This window comes from Elaeis guineensis, chromosome 16 (assembly GCF_000442705.2).
Source record: "Elaeis guineensis isolate ETL-2024a chromosome 16, EG11, whole genome shotgun sequence".
Taxonomy (NCBI): domain Eukaryota; kingdom Viridiplantae; phylum Streptophyta; class Magnoliopsida; order Arecales; family Arecaceae; genus Elaeis; species Elaeis guineensis.
In genome coordinates, this window is record NC_026008.2 from 42,742,197 (window position 1) to 42,758,365 (window position 16,169).

The following is a 16,169-nucleotide window of genomic DNA, read 5'->3' on the forward strand; positions in this document are numbered from 1 at the left end:
TTCTAGTACTGTCAAAAAAGAAATCATTATATTTTTATTAATAATACATCTTAGATATAGTTATAAGCTAATAAAGCTGTTATCATCTATTTCATCAAAAAAAATACAAGGTACAAAAAATCTTCATTTTATTGCCAATCATTTGTAGTTGGATGTGAAAGATAAAAAATGCCATCAATCCATTTATAAAGATAGAACGCATTACCGCCCACCAATTCATTTCAATCTGTCACGTGTGAGGATCATATGCACCTGCAGTATAGAATGCATGATGTACGTCATTAAGAAAATTAAAGAGGACATTGGACCTATATGAGAAGTTAGATGTTTCAACTTTGCTAATGATTGTTTCTTCTTCAATAATATTTTTGGTAGGCATTGATGGTAAAGATGCTTTCAAAACTAAAAGAATGAAATGATAGTGATTAATTTCCTGTTTGTGATACTACTTGGGACTTTCTAAGTGAACTTGCAATAGGTTGATCTTTTAACAAACCATAGTCATGCAAAATGAAAACATGATATCAGAGAGCATGCACAACGACAATGGCTGCCATCAAATGTGATCTTTTGGAAACAGTATACATCTATCTTCCTCTCAATAAGTGGTGGCTCTGTAGCTTTATTTCAGAATTGGTATAATAAAACACAAGTCCCTAGCTTGAAAGAAGTTAGAGCATAAACTCTAGCATCAAAATAAACCTATTCCTAGCCAATAACATGTAACAAAAGCATAATCTCATTCTCCCAAACAAAAAACAAAAATAAAACCAACATAGAATTTCTCTTGTGATTAAAAAGAAAGTTGAAATAGTAGTTTCCATAGATTGATCAAACACATGAGAGCATCTCCATGTATTGAAGTGCATCAAGCCATCTCAATTTTATTCCTTAGAGTGTGAAATTCTAGAATTTTTTGAAATTTTTATCATTCAAATTATAAGAGATGGCCTCAGTAGGCATGCTTAAGATCACACAATATAGTAGCTTAATTTAGGAGGAGCGGGATAGGTTTAAACTATCTTTTTCTTAGAAACACAATAAACATTTCATGCGATTGATATGGTACTTTTTCTTTATTTTTGGTAGTAGACATGGTATTTTAAATAACCATTTTTATTAGTCATTTTCCATCTTAAGGACATCAAATAGTAGTGTAATGAGCATGATAAGAATTGATAAGTATAAATATCATTGGTACTCTCTAAAATATGGAGAATGGATCTGTCACAGTGGCTCTCTTATGACTACTTTTCATCCTCAATTTCGAATATTTTGGGGATATTTTTTGTAAAAAATATATTTTAGTTATTATAAATAATGTAGGAGAGGGGTGTTGTGAAAGGTAAAGCTTTTACATATACATTAATACACTTAAATAATTGAGGATTTTTGGAAAATATAAAAAAATAAAATAAATGCTACTTCAAAGGGAAGAAGTATGCATGATATATGAAACCATGAAAACTTATAACAATGATAGGAAATAGTAATTTGAAATAATATTGAATGATAATATGTATTACATTTATGTATAATATTTACCTTTATTTTTATATACAAACTAAATTATTCTGATTACCATGTTTAGTTTGCTTAATAATATTTATGATCATATTATTTTTGTAGGAATATTTTAATAGTAGTATTTATTTGTGTAGAATCCACTCCAATCCATACCACTATATGTAATATTATAAAATTTGATATAAAAAAGATTTTCTATTATTTGATGTGATACAGAAATGATAAATACATATTTGGTGTAACAATTTATTAAACCATCCTTTTCAAACAGATGACAGATTGTTATCTTTTTTTTCTCCAAACTTCGCTAAACATTCCACCATTATAATAAAAATAATAAATTACTCTCTTGATTTTTATTCAATTTCCTCCTACATCCAAATAATAGTTAAAAAAACTTGCTGAATTAAAAAAGTAAATAGAAAACTTCATTCTTATGCAGATTTTTTAGATTAAGAGATGTTATTATCTTTCAATCTTTCTTTCTAACATCGAAATTTAATAGTGCTTGTATCACATACAATGTCATGCTTTTTGTTAATCTATTCACACAAATAGTATGCTTGCAGAGCAATGAGAGGAAAGGAGGGAGAATCCAGTGTATTTTATTATCCAGGTGCAAATACCTTAGAATATATTATCTTAGAGATATACAGAGAATCAATCTCTTGTTGTTAAGCTAAACATTTCTTTTGAGAAGCCCACTAAGATTTGAAATGTGCTCGAAAAAATTAGTAGATAAGCAAAGATTCAAGTAACCTAATTTCACGTTCTCCTCCAAATGCAAATCCCGATGCATGTAATTGGTAATAAATCTGCAAGGAGAGTACTATATTGCCTCATACTCTAGGCAAAATTTAAATACCAATAAGGAAGCATGACTCGCAAATAGGATTGGGATCAAATTAAGGTGGCTTTCCTAAGTCATGCGCAGCACCATATGTTTTCAATTTTTATCTTGCCTTATTTGTTAAGCAGTTGTATAGGTTCATAACAAATGTTTAGACCATTTGTTACACTCGGGTACAAATACAATCCACATTGCTAGAGTCCAAATTGTTTCTATTGGAGAGAAAGTTTAGGTACTGAGATTTTTCAAAGGAAACAAAAGTCCTACGTAAAAGGAGAATGATAAAATAGTGGAGTCAGTGAGCAAGCTCTATGTTTAATTGCTTTTAGTAGGTGAAAACACTCCAAAAGAGTTTGGAGTGGTGTATAAAGATGACCAATTTTTTTAATTACATAATCAAACATTAAGTTTCGGTCAATGTCCACTCAGAGTTGGTCTTGTGTAGTGATACAGATGATGCTGGCCACCTCATTGGCTTGCAATGATTTCTAATTAAAAATATATCCGATGCGTGACACCTTTACTTTGACATAATTAAACATTAGAAATATATCCATAGTAGAAGAATGAATTTTTTTTTTTTTTTTTTGTAATGAAGACTCTCAACAAAAGCTAGCTAACCAAAAAGAACAAAGAGGTCTACAATTTACAAATTCTTCACCTTTGCTTAAACTTCATAATGATAGTTTGAAATTCTGGCTAAAAAATTTCATCCACAAGAAAAGACTGTTTCTCTTTTATTGAAATTCCTCCAGTTATTAGACCCTTAATAAATGCTGACATATATGTTACTTTGCTCTTGAGAATTTAATCTGTGGAATTTTCCCACTCTATTTCATTAAAAAAAAAAAATCATGCACGAATAGACTACATGAACCAGCCTAGATATAGGTCCAGCCACAACAGGAGGCCCGAGGCCTTAAAGCCCTTGATATTAATGCACCAAAAACACATGTCAACCTAAATGAGAAATTTTTCATGCACTACGGATGGGCGGCGTAGAAAATCCGACATGGAGTGTACCATCTCATCCAATTGATTCATATAATCATTATTTTTTAATATATATTTAATATTTTCAGATCAATTTTTTCGTTTAAAAATTTTATATAATGAAAATATTTTTATCTTTTAGAAAAAATTATGATATCTTGTGGCTTAATACAGTCCCGAATATCATAATATGACCTCGGATATCATAATATAAGAGAAGTATTTTTGTCCAAATACTTTTTAATGCACATTTAATGTCTGCAGATTAATTTTTTTATTTGAAAATTTTGAATGACAAAAATGCTACTATTTTTTAGAAAAAATTATGACATCCCATGCATATTATGGATACAGGATGCCATAAGATGAACGTATAATGTCATAATTTTTTTAAAGTATAAGAATATTTTTATCATATAAATTTTTTAAATAAAAAATTAATTTATCGATATTAAATATGTATTGCAAAATGATGACTATATGAATCAATTGAAGGAGATAGTATACTCCTCGTTTATGAATGATTATATTTAGCGCTGATTTTTGAAGTAATTATTCAACTGTAATCTGGAAAAGGACTTCTCTCTAGCTTGGCCCATCTAAGCCCATTGGTTCATATCTGGCCCTAGATTGCCCAGAAATCAAGGTGGACTAGAATCCGGCCCAACCCATATAAGATAAAAGACAGAGTTACAACGCCTGGTTCCCCTCTCTAACCTTCTTATCTCGCTGCGGCGCCGTTCTATCAGCCACCGGCGACGATGGTGAAGTCGGTGGTCGGCGAAGAAACCCAACTTAAATCCGCTGAGGATCGCCTCTTCCAATCCTCCGTCCCCGCTCAAGTATCTCTCTCTCGTTCTCTCTCGCCTCGCGCTTATTCTTCGTTCTTGATGAAGATTTGGGTGTTGTTCAACAGGTGGGGCTTATCGTAGGTAAGCTAAGCTCTGATTCGAACCGAGGATTCGTCTATGATTTGATCCCCACACCGCCCACCGACGGTGGAGGACCCGCCTGCTCCCTTAGATCCGAGGGCGGGGGCCGAGACGACAAGAAGAAGGGGTCCAAGAGTGGGAAGGCCTCGGCGGAGCCGTCCCTCGTGATCGATGGTGATTGGGTTGGGGAACATGCCCGCCAGGTGAGAAGAAGTGCTTTAAGTATGGATAGTTATCAATTTGTGGCTTTTTACGGCGAAAAGTTTTGATTCTAATGTCTTTTTAGGTGTCGAGGATGCTACTGGGCGGTATGAATGTGGTTGGGATCTATATCTGGGCGTCCGAGGCCTCGTTTAAGGCCACAACGCCGTCGATACTCGCGCAGGTGCCTTTTTTGTTTCCTTGGTGAAATTGTGGTTTTGGCTTGATTGTTCTCTAGTAATCTGGGTTCATATTAGTAATAGGTTGACGAAAAAAACTTGTTCTTTTTGGTTCTAATTGATGCCATGAAGGAATTGAAGGACAAAAACCACGCTATATAATCTACGAATCAAGTGATCCTGATCGTAATCCATCAATTTGGCCATTTTTTTTTTTAACTTGACTATGCTTAGTTTTATGCAATCATTATTATTTCTTGACGTATTCTGGTTGAGTTGGGTAATGACGTATGTCTTCTTTGTCCAAGGTGTAACTCAGGTCTTAGGTGTTATAAGTTGTATAGCAATTTCTGAGTCTTCCTTTGAATTGTTGATCTACACTCAATTGGAACTTCGTACTCTTGTTTGGTGTGTGGTTGACATGGACATTCTACTACTATTGCAGGCAGTCAGGCTGGTTGCTCAAGCAGCACCTTGGTACAATAGTGAATTTGATGAGAGGCTGCTCATTCACATTTCTTATAGCCCAAGAAGGTTCTTCAACCAACTTCTCTTTCTTGCTATGGTTAATAGTGCACCCTTGATTATGAGTTTCATGTTTCATTTGTTGTGACTTGAGACCTTTTATTTTCACTTGTAAAAGATTCTCAGAATTTTGTCTTAATTGATCTAGTTCTTAATGTCAGATTATGTGTGTGCAAGGAGGAACGGAAGGAGAGAGTTGATGAAATTCTCTACAAATTCAATCAAGTCCAAAATTGTTTTTCTATAAGTTAATAAAATCCTCCACTACCTGCATTGTCGTTGACAGAATAAAAACAATAGCTAAAATTCCTTCCATTGATTTCAAAATTAACCACTATTAATTATTGATTCCGAAAGAAGCTGCTTGACTACCTAGAAGTCCATGGAGAGTTCCCACCTGATCTGATCATTTTGAAGCATTGGATAGAAAAATTTTATTATTTTATATGTCTACTTATACCTGCTTCCGGCAAGTGTCTAATCATTCTCAAATTATTGGTCAATTTCCTTGCACTTAACTGGGAACATTAACATATCACTCAAGTGATTGTACTTTTTTATTAGAAATCTTTTGCAGTTATGTGTCTAATGCATCTGAGTTATGGTGTTCTGACCATTTTGTTGGGTTTCGGTAATGCAGCGAAATGTGACTTTCAAAAAATTTTCATGCATTCAACTATTGAAAACAAGTTTAATAATTAAACATGACTACCGGAACACAAAATCTTAGGAACCCCTTGATGATTACAATCAAACAATTTAAGCATACATATTAACGAGGGATCAGAAGTCATATACCAAACATGAAGACGAGGATCTGGTAATAATAGGATCTCCACAAGACTCCAAAGTAGAAGTCCTCCATTGGTAATTCACATGGGACAGATCAGGGTCCTTCTCAATTCAACGTAGTACTGCAGCCATCTTCACAAGTTCACTGCCGATCGTTCTTCTCAAGAACGGGTTGCACCACTACTTGTATGTCTTTGAATCCTTCATTAGGATCACACTAGGAATCATTCCTTAGAAGAACTCACCACATAAAAATCAAATTAGATGTTCAACACTTGAACAATCTGAATTTTAGGACAAACATCACATGCTTTCCAATTTCTTCTTGCCTTCCTTTCCATTTTTCTTTCTCTTTTCTTTGTCTTTTCTTTGAATTTTTCTTATCTTTTCTCTCTTCATTTCCATGCCTAACCACCAGACAAAATGCCATATATATCACATAGGAGACGCCCTCTTTAAATAAGAAAGAAAGGGCGCCTCCAAGGGACGCCAACAATTGGCATCCAAAGATATTCACCGGTGATTTAATTCCTATTAAGGGAATTAGTTGGGTTTTTAATCTGCAGAAGGACTCTCCTCTGCGCACACCATCCAAGGTGCCATCTGATGCCGCCACCCTTTAGGAATTAGCGTGGAATAATGAAGAGATAGGAAGGTAATCAAGAGTTTTAAATGAGATGGACTCTTCCAATCTCATCGCATAAAATATGTGGCATCCCAGTTAATTTTGGCGTGTGAGTTTCTTCACAGAGAAAGACTCTTCCTTCTTTTCTGTGCCCACATATCCCAAGACACCATCTGATGGCGTGTGGAAATAAAGGAACACGTGGAGATAAGAAGGAAATTAAGAGGAGTGGATGAGGACTCCTCCATCTTAACGCCTAAAATAAATGTGGCATGCTATTTTCATTTTGGTGTGGGGTTTGGCGTGGAGATGGATAAATCCAGATGAAACACTTTCAAGTGGATTGGTTAACCAAACCAGGAAACCAAAGATTGAACCTAATCCTATTAGGTCAAGGCATCAAGCTTGGTTTAGCACAAACACCTTTGCACTAAACTAAATTGAAAACTTGGGTTAATTCATGTGCTAGCAATTTAATTAACCCATAAGATTTACAATAAATCCAAATAGATTAGACTGAGATCAAATCTCTATTGTGTACGACCCATTGAGTTCCATATCTAGCCAGCAGTGGACCCAAACTCATGATCTAATCCAATTAGATCGGTCCAAAGGCATCAATTAATCAGAACACTTTCTAATTAATTCTCGAATTAAACTCTCTTAATTCTTGTAAGTCCACAAGTCAAGATTGACGTCTAGCAACGTGTCATGACTACTCAGAAGACATGAAATTTGATGAAAATATCAAAATTATTCTTTCATGACGAGTTACCGTGCAATTCAATGTTTCGATCATACAACATCTCAAACAGACCATGGGCATGAAATCATGTCAAGCCCAAATACCTATCCATACATATCTCAATCTAATGATGATGACTCGATTGATGAACCAGTAGAAATTTTTTCTACTGTTCATCCCTGCTCTGGCCAGAGACTCTCAGAATAATCATCCTAGGAGATCACATAGGATGTTCTCTCCTCTTACAAGGAGTGATTGATTCCATGTTGACCACTTACAACCTTCATGCACACTTCACCGAACCTAGAATATCCCACATATATCTCAAAGTGGCATGCTAGGGAATAAACCAAAGTAAGGATCCATATACACAAGGTACCGTGGTGATCTCAGGTCAAAAAATTACTTGCACCACTCCCACTGGAGAACCATCTGTCGACATACTGTAAGGCTCCATCAGATATTCTTTCTATGGGTTAGTTCGGTGAACTCATTCTCTAATGAGTACCTACATCCTTGTATTAGTGTCACCACACAAGTGATTGTGAGATCAACCACCCTCTCCATCGAGCATACATAGGATGTACCAGTCTTACCGGCATCATCGATCCCCGACTCGATGATCCAATGACTGAAAATATTTTAAATTGGGACTATCAAGATTTTAGGTCTCACTGGCATAATCTCATCATGGCTCTAAAATCATTGCTTTATTTTATGAAATTTATCATAATCATAAAAATATGATGCAGCAAATGATAAAATACAATACCTCATAAATAAAATAATCAATATCATGCAAATGAGCATGAAGATAACACAAGAAAGTCTCTATCGCATCACCCATGCGATTGGTTTGTAGGACACTATTCTTTCACATTTAAGTATACACAGCATCAGTTTAATCTCTTGATTGATATTTACTAATAAAATAATATTTTAATTGTAATTCACTAAATTTTACCATGTGACAGGTGGGCTTGTCGTAACTGCTCATTGGCATCAGGAAGTTTGCATCCATGCGACTTCAAAATGGGCAAGCTGTTAGCTTCTCTTCAAGCTTTTAGATGCATGTATAACTTTGTGATAAGGTATTATTTACTTTTCTCTTTTAAAAGTTTGGGTTTTATTTTGTTAACTTATCTGTAAATATTTTTTTTGTTAGACTAGTTCATTTACAAAATGATTTTTTTCCCTCTTTTGACATTTGATATAACTACTACTGGATGAAACCTTTTTTGCATGCATTGCATAGCATTTATTGAATTTCTTGTTTTTTTTTTTTGCAAATATTTCAAACTTTCAAATTTCCAACTATTTCTTTGATATAGAAAATATTTTATAGGCCTCATGAGTATTCAGCCCTCCCTTGTGGTTGAACCCTTTAATCTGCTAAAGATCGAGCTGATCTGCAAAACAGATCCACCCCTTGTGGGTCCTCCATGAAGCAGTCGGCCTCCTCATTGAGTTTGTTTGTCCAAACTCTTAGCTTCAAGTTCTTTTTGTTTTCTTTTGGGAGAACATTTTTATTTTATTATTATTATTTTAAAATTTAAACATGGGAGAGCATGGACATTTTCAACCTCCCTTGTTCTTTGCCATTTGGGTTTTTCTTGACAAGTTGTAAATGGTGAAGCTGTCAATTTCTCCACAATCAGGTCCAATGTTGATGTAAAGATTTTGTACTGGATACTTTTGTCACTTTCTCTTACTGTGGCACACATGTGCAGTTACATAGATAACTAGATTCATGCTAGTTTTAAATATTAGGTTGTGCTTCAACTAATGCTTGTTCCATATATTATCATATAGGTTACCCATTGTTCATGTGGGATCTGTAGACAATACTTTCAGGAATGTTCTCTACAAGGGAATAACTTATCATGCCAAAGAACTGCAGAGTGCAAAGTCTTAATAGATGGAAATTTGGTAAGACCGCTCCTTATATTATGGTTTTCTAGGATCTACATCTGAAAGATTGAAAGGAAACAATGTTGGTTTACTAAGTTTTGGGCTAATTCTTATGTTGCTAAAAGAACTAAAGCTTTAGTTTCTTGTTACTGTTCAGATCTTATGCATAAGGTATGTTGAAATGTATTGAACTCTTTGACTTATTTTTTATTTCTTGCTGATACAAGTGATTAATGTTTATTGGTCGGAAAGGCAAATATACAACTCAAAGTTTGACTTTATAGGGAAAATTAAGGGTAAAGCAAAGATATGATACTCAAAGCATGGTGATTAATGTCTTTATGAGCATTAGAATGAAACTTTTTTTTTCTCTTGAACGGGTTTCAAAAAAGATATGATACTCAAAGCATGTTCCACAAGATGCAATACAATTGAAAAACAAGGAGAAGAGGGTAACATTGTAATGCTGGGGTTGTTCTTCAAACTTACTATGGTGAATGAATAAGGAGGGTTTATTCACTTTTCTTTACAAGAGTGGATAAGGGATGATGAATTTTTCTTTTACTCTTATTGGCAACCCCCATTGAGTTTGATGTAGGGTGAGTAGGAGGTTTGGGGGGCAACCAATTCTTGTTTTTAAATGAAGATGATTGGTTCGAAAATCTACTTCCATATTCAATGGTAAAGAAGAATCAGTTAAATAATAAGTTATGCAAATGTAATTCAATCTGGGATTTATAAACAGAAATCCTACTTATTGTGGGTTTATGATTTTAGAAACTATTGAAGGCCTAATTTTGGGACCTAATCATCCTAAACCCTCTAAAATTGTGCTTCTTTGAGGTGACAGAAAATAATTAATCTCTGAGCTATAATATACACTTAGTGTAATCTTGATCCATCAACAAAAATATTCCTACTCTAGGTTGATAGTTCTCTATAGCCCTCATTCATCCACCACTTAGATAGTATGTCTAGAATGTCAGCCACCAACTAAACTGTTGCCTGGAATAGTGTTGCTTGTAAAATGATCTTTTCAGAATTTTGCTCATGTTTGGATGTGAACCTTTTTGTATATATTTTTTATTATTTAGGTGACTGAAGATCTGCATAGCATTTCAGAGGGCTTTCACAAAGTCGAATTTCTTTTACCATTCAAGAAAGACACATCTGCTGAAGGTGCGTGGCCATTTTCTAAATAAACACATTTTCTTTGATATATCTCTTAAACCAATAAGCATAAACAGAAAGAATGGTAGGTACAAGCATCATTAATAAGCCTGTTATCCTATCTGTTTTATGTAAGTAGCTGATATTTTCTTTCGTTATCAATTGGAAAATATCATGTAAAGCATGCAGCTCTGAGGAGGTTTCAGGCCTTGTTGTATTCAGCGGATCAGTTTGTGCCTCTGCATATTTGGGTCCAAGAGAACCTATTTCACAAGCCATAGCCGATCTGAAGGTATTTTATTAGATATCTTATTGTATATTAATTTAGTTTTTCTAAAAAAAATGTCCCATTTTTATCTATTGAACATATCTGAACTAGTTTGGGCCAGATAGTGTACCAAATTGAAGCATTGGCACAATAAGCATTTAAAGTAAATGATGAGCATTTTTTCAAGTTGAGAGAACGTCTGCCCATAACATATGGAAGAGCCAATATAAGCTGATATTTGTGTGCACTCTTTGTCCTAGAACATAGGTAACAAAAATTTGCATGCTAGAGGGCTGTCAATTTTAAAATATGTACCCAGTATAATGGACTGAAAAATAATGAACACATTCCACATCATAGCTTACCACTTGTGCAACCAAAATAAGAGGAGATGGAGAAACCTGCAAGTTTTGCAGTGATGATGAGATTGTTTCTAGCTTCTCTCATCCTTGGTTCTTAAGGGAAGATGCAGAAAAGTCTTGGCCATGATTTTGTGTTTGTCATGTAATATTTTTCATGCCCTTGTAATTTGGGTGGGGGCAGGGAACAAGGGGTTTGTTGTCTTTGTGGTGGATTTCCTCTAACTTTGCCTCCATTATCTTTCCACCTTGGTGCAAGGAATTGCCCTTTCATTTCAATACCTTATCTTATCAACATAATTTTCTCATCTCTTTTTTATATGAGTTCTTCTGTGTATGCACGGTTGCCTAACTATATATGTGATGCATGCATGAATATGTAGATTCATGTATATTCATATATTGCTGAATTTTTAAAACTGTCAAGACTTTGTCATTCTGTTAAATTATATCCTTTTGTAGGTTTATGAACTTCAAGACAAAATTGAGTTTTGATTTTTTTTTGTTTTGATAGATTTTGGGGTTTTGAGTGATGGTGGTTACTCATGAACTTATGATGCCAATTTGGTGAACCTGCTATCTTTCGCTTTTGATTGTCTATATAATTTAATATTTTATGGTATGCACACTTGTTCTGGATTTTGATGAATAAAGTATGTTCACAACTCTTATAATTGAAACCCATGGATGCTGTAATATTTCACTAACAATCATTGATTTCTGCATTTCACTCCATAGAGGCATCTCTTAGATTTAGTCTGCATTTGAAAGACAAAAAAGTGTAGTTACTGCAGAAATTGTATCCTTCTGCATGTCGATTGTTTTAGACAACTTATGTGGTTCACATTGCTTTCTTATGCTAAGGGAGATATTATCACCAGTTTAAGAAGTAGACTTGATATCGTCTCTGATGAGGCAGAAGGAGAAGCAGCCTCGGCTGCTAATAGTAGCATTGAAGCATGTGAAGATGCATCAGCTGGGAAGCCCATTCACCAACTCATTTTACACGAATTAAGGTAATCTTCCCTGAGGTATTTTTTGATCTTATGCTTAAAAAATAACAGTTAGTATATTTATTGCTCTAGTGGCCAAATATCATTTACTGTTCATGCTGTTAAATGCTGACAAACTGGCCTTTTAGATGATGAATATATCCAAATCTTTTTGGGACTTAATCATATTATTGTTGTTCTTTTTTTTTTTTTGGTTCACTTGAATCTAGATAGTTATTCTTATTGGGAAAAGCAATGCTGAACCAAGTTTTGACATAATGTCTTTTAGTATTCTGTGCGTAACAACTCATAGGCACTCTTGTTTCACATAAATATTGGCAACATTTGCTTCCTTGTTCCATATTCTTGCTTGTCATTATACTTCCAAGTTGTAACTATGCTATGTTACTTGTTTATTTTCGCAGTGCGTATGGGCTGGCATCTTGCATTCTGCATGTAATCTTCCTTTCTGCATATAAACTTACTGCTTGCATACTTTTGAAAACAGAAAAACCTGTTGCCTCTCTTTTCCTCGAAGAGTTCTTGTTCCATGGTTCGCTGGCATCTTCATCTGTGACTACATGCAACCATCAGAAACATTTGAGGTTTGCTTATCTTTCACTCCTGGCAAACTGGAAATTGTACTTATTTTCCATATTCTTGTATTGCTGTTGAGGTTCATTTAGTTTTCTAAGACTAACATTGGTCCCCCCCCCCCCCATTTTCAATTGCATTTGGCCTTTTCTTTTATATGAGAAATTTATTATTATTTTAGAATGTCAACCTTCAATTTGTTAATAATCGTCTGTGCTAATCATGCATAAGCATGTGCATGACTCTTGAATCCAACAAAAGTAGACAGTTGCAGCCTTCCTCTCAAGATACTGAAGAGTATTGTCATGATACATTCTTCATAGTTTTTCTTTACATTTTTTTTTTAATGTTTCTGTCGTGATTATGATATAAACTTTTCTAGCGTTATGAAATGGGTATCAATCTTTGAATCCCACAGTTCCTTGTAACGTGATTAATGGCTGTATTATAGAAAAATCCTTTTCTTTTAATATCTCTAGTAATTCTCTTAGAACGTGAGAAGATTTTATTTGGATTCCACAACTTTTCCTGATTGCTGCTTGTGTACCTAGGCATTATCTGCATGGAATGATGCATGAACAACTTTCCTCGCGCATCCTTCCTTTGCATCAAAGAATCTTTACCATCACATTTACCATGTTTCTAGGATGTGAAAGATCGCTGCAAGGAGATGATGTCCATGGAATCACCAGTAGAGGCTTCTGCAATAGTAGAACCAGAAACAGTAGCAGCCACAGTGACAGAAAAATCATTTTGGGATGTAACTCATGGAGATACAGCATCTCTGCTTGATGACTCCAAGAACAGAAGACATTCAACCGACAAAGCAGGCAGTGGAAAATCAAAAGTTAGCAGTCTGAACTTTCCAATTGCTATTTTTATCATCCTAGTGGCTGTGCTGGTTGGGTGGGCAATTACAGTTTCTGGACGAATGAAAGTTGCTCCTTAGTGACAGTAATTATTTTTTCACCCCCACTTGCTTTTAGTCTGATGTCATTGCTACTTTCCCATTTAATTTTTGAATTCCTTTTTCCCCTTTATTTCCTTTTTTGTTTTTTGGGTCCTTTTGTTATCGTCGGTTGTATGTTATGTATACTGGATGAGTAACGGAGGTATCAGTTGAAGTCCTGGTCTTTATTATTATTGTCTATTAGCCATGTTTATAGGAGCCCGACTCCTTTAAAGAGGAATATAATACCCTTAATCTGAAATGAAAATATTGAATGGCTCTCAACCTGCAATGGATGTTGAAATTATGCTAAGTAGGTCCTCATGTGCTATGCTATTGGAACCATCCGACGGATGCCTTCACTCAGGATCGCTTCGAAGACCAGTTCAAGGTAAAAAAGTGCTTGATTATATCCAGCACTAGCTGTTCTAGGAGAGAGAAACTCTCAGCCATCTCCAATCTACGAAGGATGTTTAAGTTGTTTCTGGACTGATATTAGAAAACAAGAAATGTTTAACAACATGAGAACAAGCAAATAGGGTGCGTTCATCTTTATTTGTCTCCTATCATCTTTATTTGTCTCCTATCGAAGTCGCTGAGCATCACTGTAGGTGGCATAGAAAATTTAACATAGAACACATCGTTTTACGTGATTGATTCATATAATCATTGATTTTAATGATAAAAATATCTTTATTCTTTGAAAAAAATTATTACATCCCGTGACATATTATGATTTTCTATATACGCAGAATGTTATAATATGCTTCAAAAAAGTATAACATCATGTGCATATTATGATATTTCGTATCAAATTATGGCTTTTATGTAGAATATCATAATATGATCGCGGAATGTCATAATATGATTTCAGATATGAAGAGATAATTTTGTTCAACCACTTACCTACGGACATTCAATGCATGTAGTTCTATTTTTTTATTTAAAAATTTTGAATGATAAAAATTTTTATTTAAAAAAAAATTAAAATATCTCATTAATAAAAATTGTAAATAAAAATTATGAATTTTTAGAAGTAAGATGTCATAAATTTTTTTAAAAAATAAAAATAATTTTTTTATTTTTTATTTTAAATAAAAAAATTAAATATATATTAAAAAATTATGACTATGTGCTCCGAATTTTCACACCTCCCATGGTGCACAAAGAATTTCCCTAACTGGTTTATGCCTCCGCTAATTGAGATACTCCGATCTCGGACAGGGGATGCTGCTCGGATGCAAATGCGTTCACCTCGTGAAAGCCCGAGTTCTTAAAATTAATGCTCAGCATATGAGTTCTTTGGATTAGTGTCAGGCATGTGTGAAGCATGAAGACAGAGAAGAATAATAATAACCCCCAAAGCCTTTCAACAGCCCCAACCAGCCATCCAATCACTAACCATCCTATACTTCACCAATCCTAAAATAAATCCATATAAAGACAAACACTGATGCCTCTCGTCCACATCTTCAATCAGCCACCGAAAAAATAAAATAAAATAAAATAAAATAATGAATAGCAGATTATCTTGCCAGAAAAGCTAATTAAGTTATCCGTGGACAACAACGTTCGACAACCCCATTAGCCATTCATTTCGTTTCACATGGTAATTATCATCACCAACAGGTGTTTCTACTAGAAGAGAATAAATAAACAATGTCAAGAACCAAAATCAAAGCTGATACAAGTTCTCAAATATATTTAACCCCTTTTTTTTTTCCCAAAAATCACCCGAAGAAACTTAAAAACGACACAGGATCGTAGAAAATAAGGAAGAATTTATCATCCAAACACAGATCTATGTCTAAACAATCACAAAAGGGAGAATATATTATTATGTACAACTTCTTTTACTCTACTAATCTGACAACTATCCAAAAATTCAAACATAAAAAAAGGAGCAGCTCTTGACCACCACAGAAACTAATAAGACGGAAGAATTCAGAATAAGAAACATATTTTCATCTAGACATAGATCTAACGCTACATACTCGCATCAAGCTGTCACCCAACACCTAAATCTTATATTGCTACGGAACATCATTTACATTGATTTCGATCGGCAGAAGAGAGTAGCAGCGAGGGTTTCAGACGGGGGGCAGCTTATCGGTACCGGCGTTTTGTGGGCCGGGCTTGGCGGCTTCGTCGGGGGCGTCGTGGACGATGGGCTTGGGGAGCATGAGAGGGCGGTCCTTGGCTCCTCCGCCTTGGCCTCGTCCTCGTTGTCGGTGGTGCTGAGATTGATGCAGGAGCAGCGCTCCAGGGAGGCGAAGAATGCCGAGGAGACGCTCGCCCCCACCCAATTCGCCATGCGATCGAGCTTCTCGCACGAGAGAAACCCGGAATTCTCCATCGCCAGGAAGGGGAAGTTTCGACGAGATTCTGGGCGGAGCTAGAAGAACCCTAGGAGAAAGAAAGGAGGATAGAGACACCAGAGGCGTCTAAGAGCCGAGTAGGAGTGGGTCACGGGCGGGAGGTCTAAAGCGAAAAGAGCAGGGAAGACCGGGTGAGTTGTCTTCACTTGGATGAGAGCTTCCGCGGTACTTCGGTTATT

General features: G+C 35.1%; 1 protein-coding gene and 1 non-coding gene across 2 annotated transcripts; one reads left to right on the plus strand and one right to left on the minus strand.

The window, feature by feature from the left end:
- The first annotated feature begins 4,075 nt into the window (after nucleotides 1-4,075).
- On the plus strand, nucleotides 4,076-13,897 carry LOC105059013 (uncharacterized). Its single transcript, XM_073249998.1, is given in 12 exon segments — nucleotides 4,076-4,212; nucleotides 4,287-4,505; nucleotides 4,589-4,687; nucleotides 5,128-5,216; nucleotides 8,344-8,460; nucleotides 9,182-9,276; nucleotides 9,279-9,298; nucleotides 10,375-10,459; nucleotides 10,633-10,742; nucleotides 11,942-12,093; nucleotides 12,578-12,674; nucleotides 13,310-13,897. Coding segments are annotated over 12 exon segments (1,467 nt in total). The 5' UTR covers nucleotides 4,076-4,131; the 3' UTR covers nucleotides 13,613-13,897.
- Nucleotides 13,898-15,416: 1,519 nt separating this feature from the next.
- On the minus strand, nucleotides 15,417-16,138 carry LOC105059012 (uncharacterized). Its single transcript, XR_012137588.1, has one exon. It is a non-coding gene; the product is annotated as an uncharacterized protein (transcript).
- Between the last annotated feature and the right edge of the window lie 31 nt (nucleotides 16,139-16,169).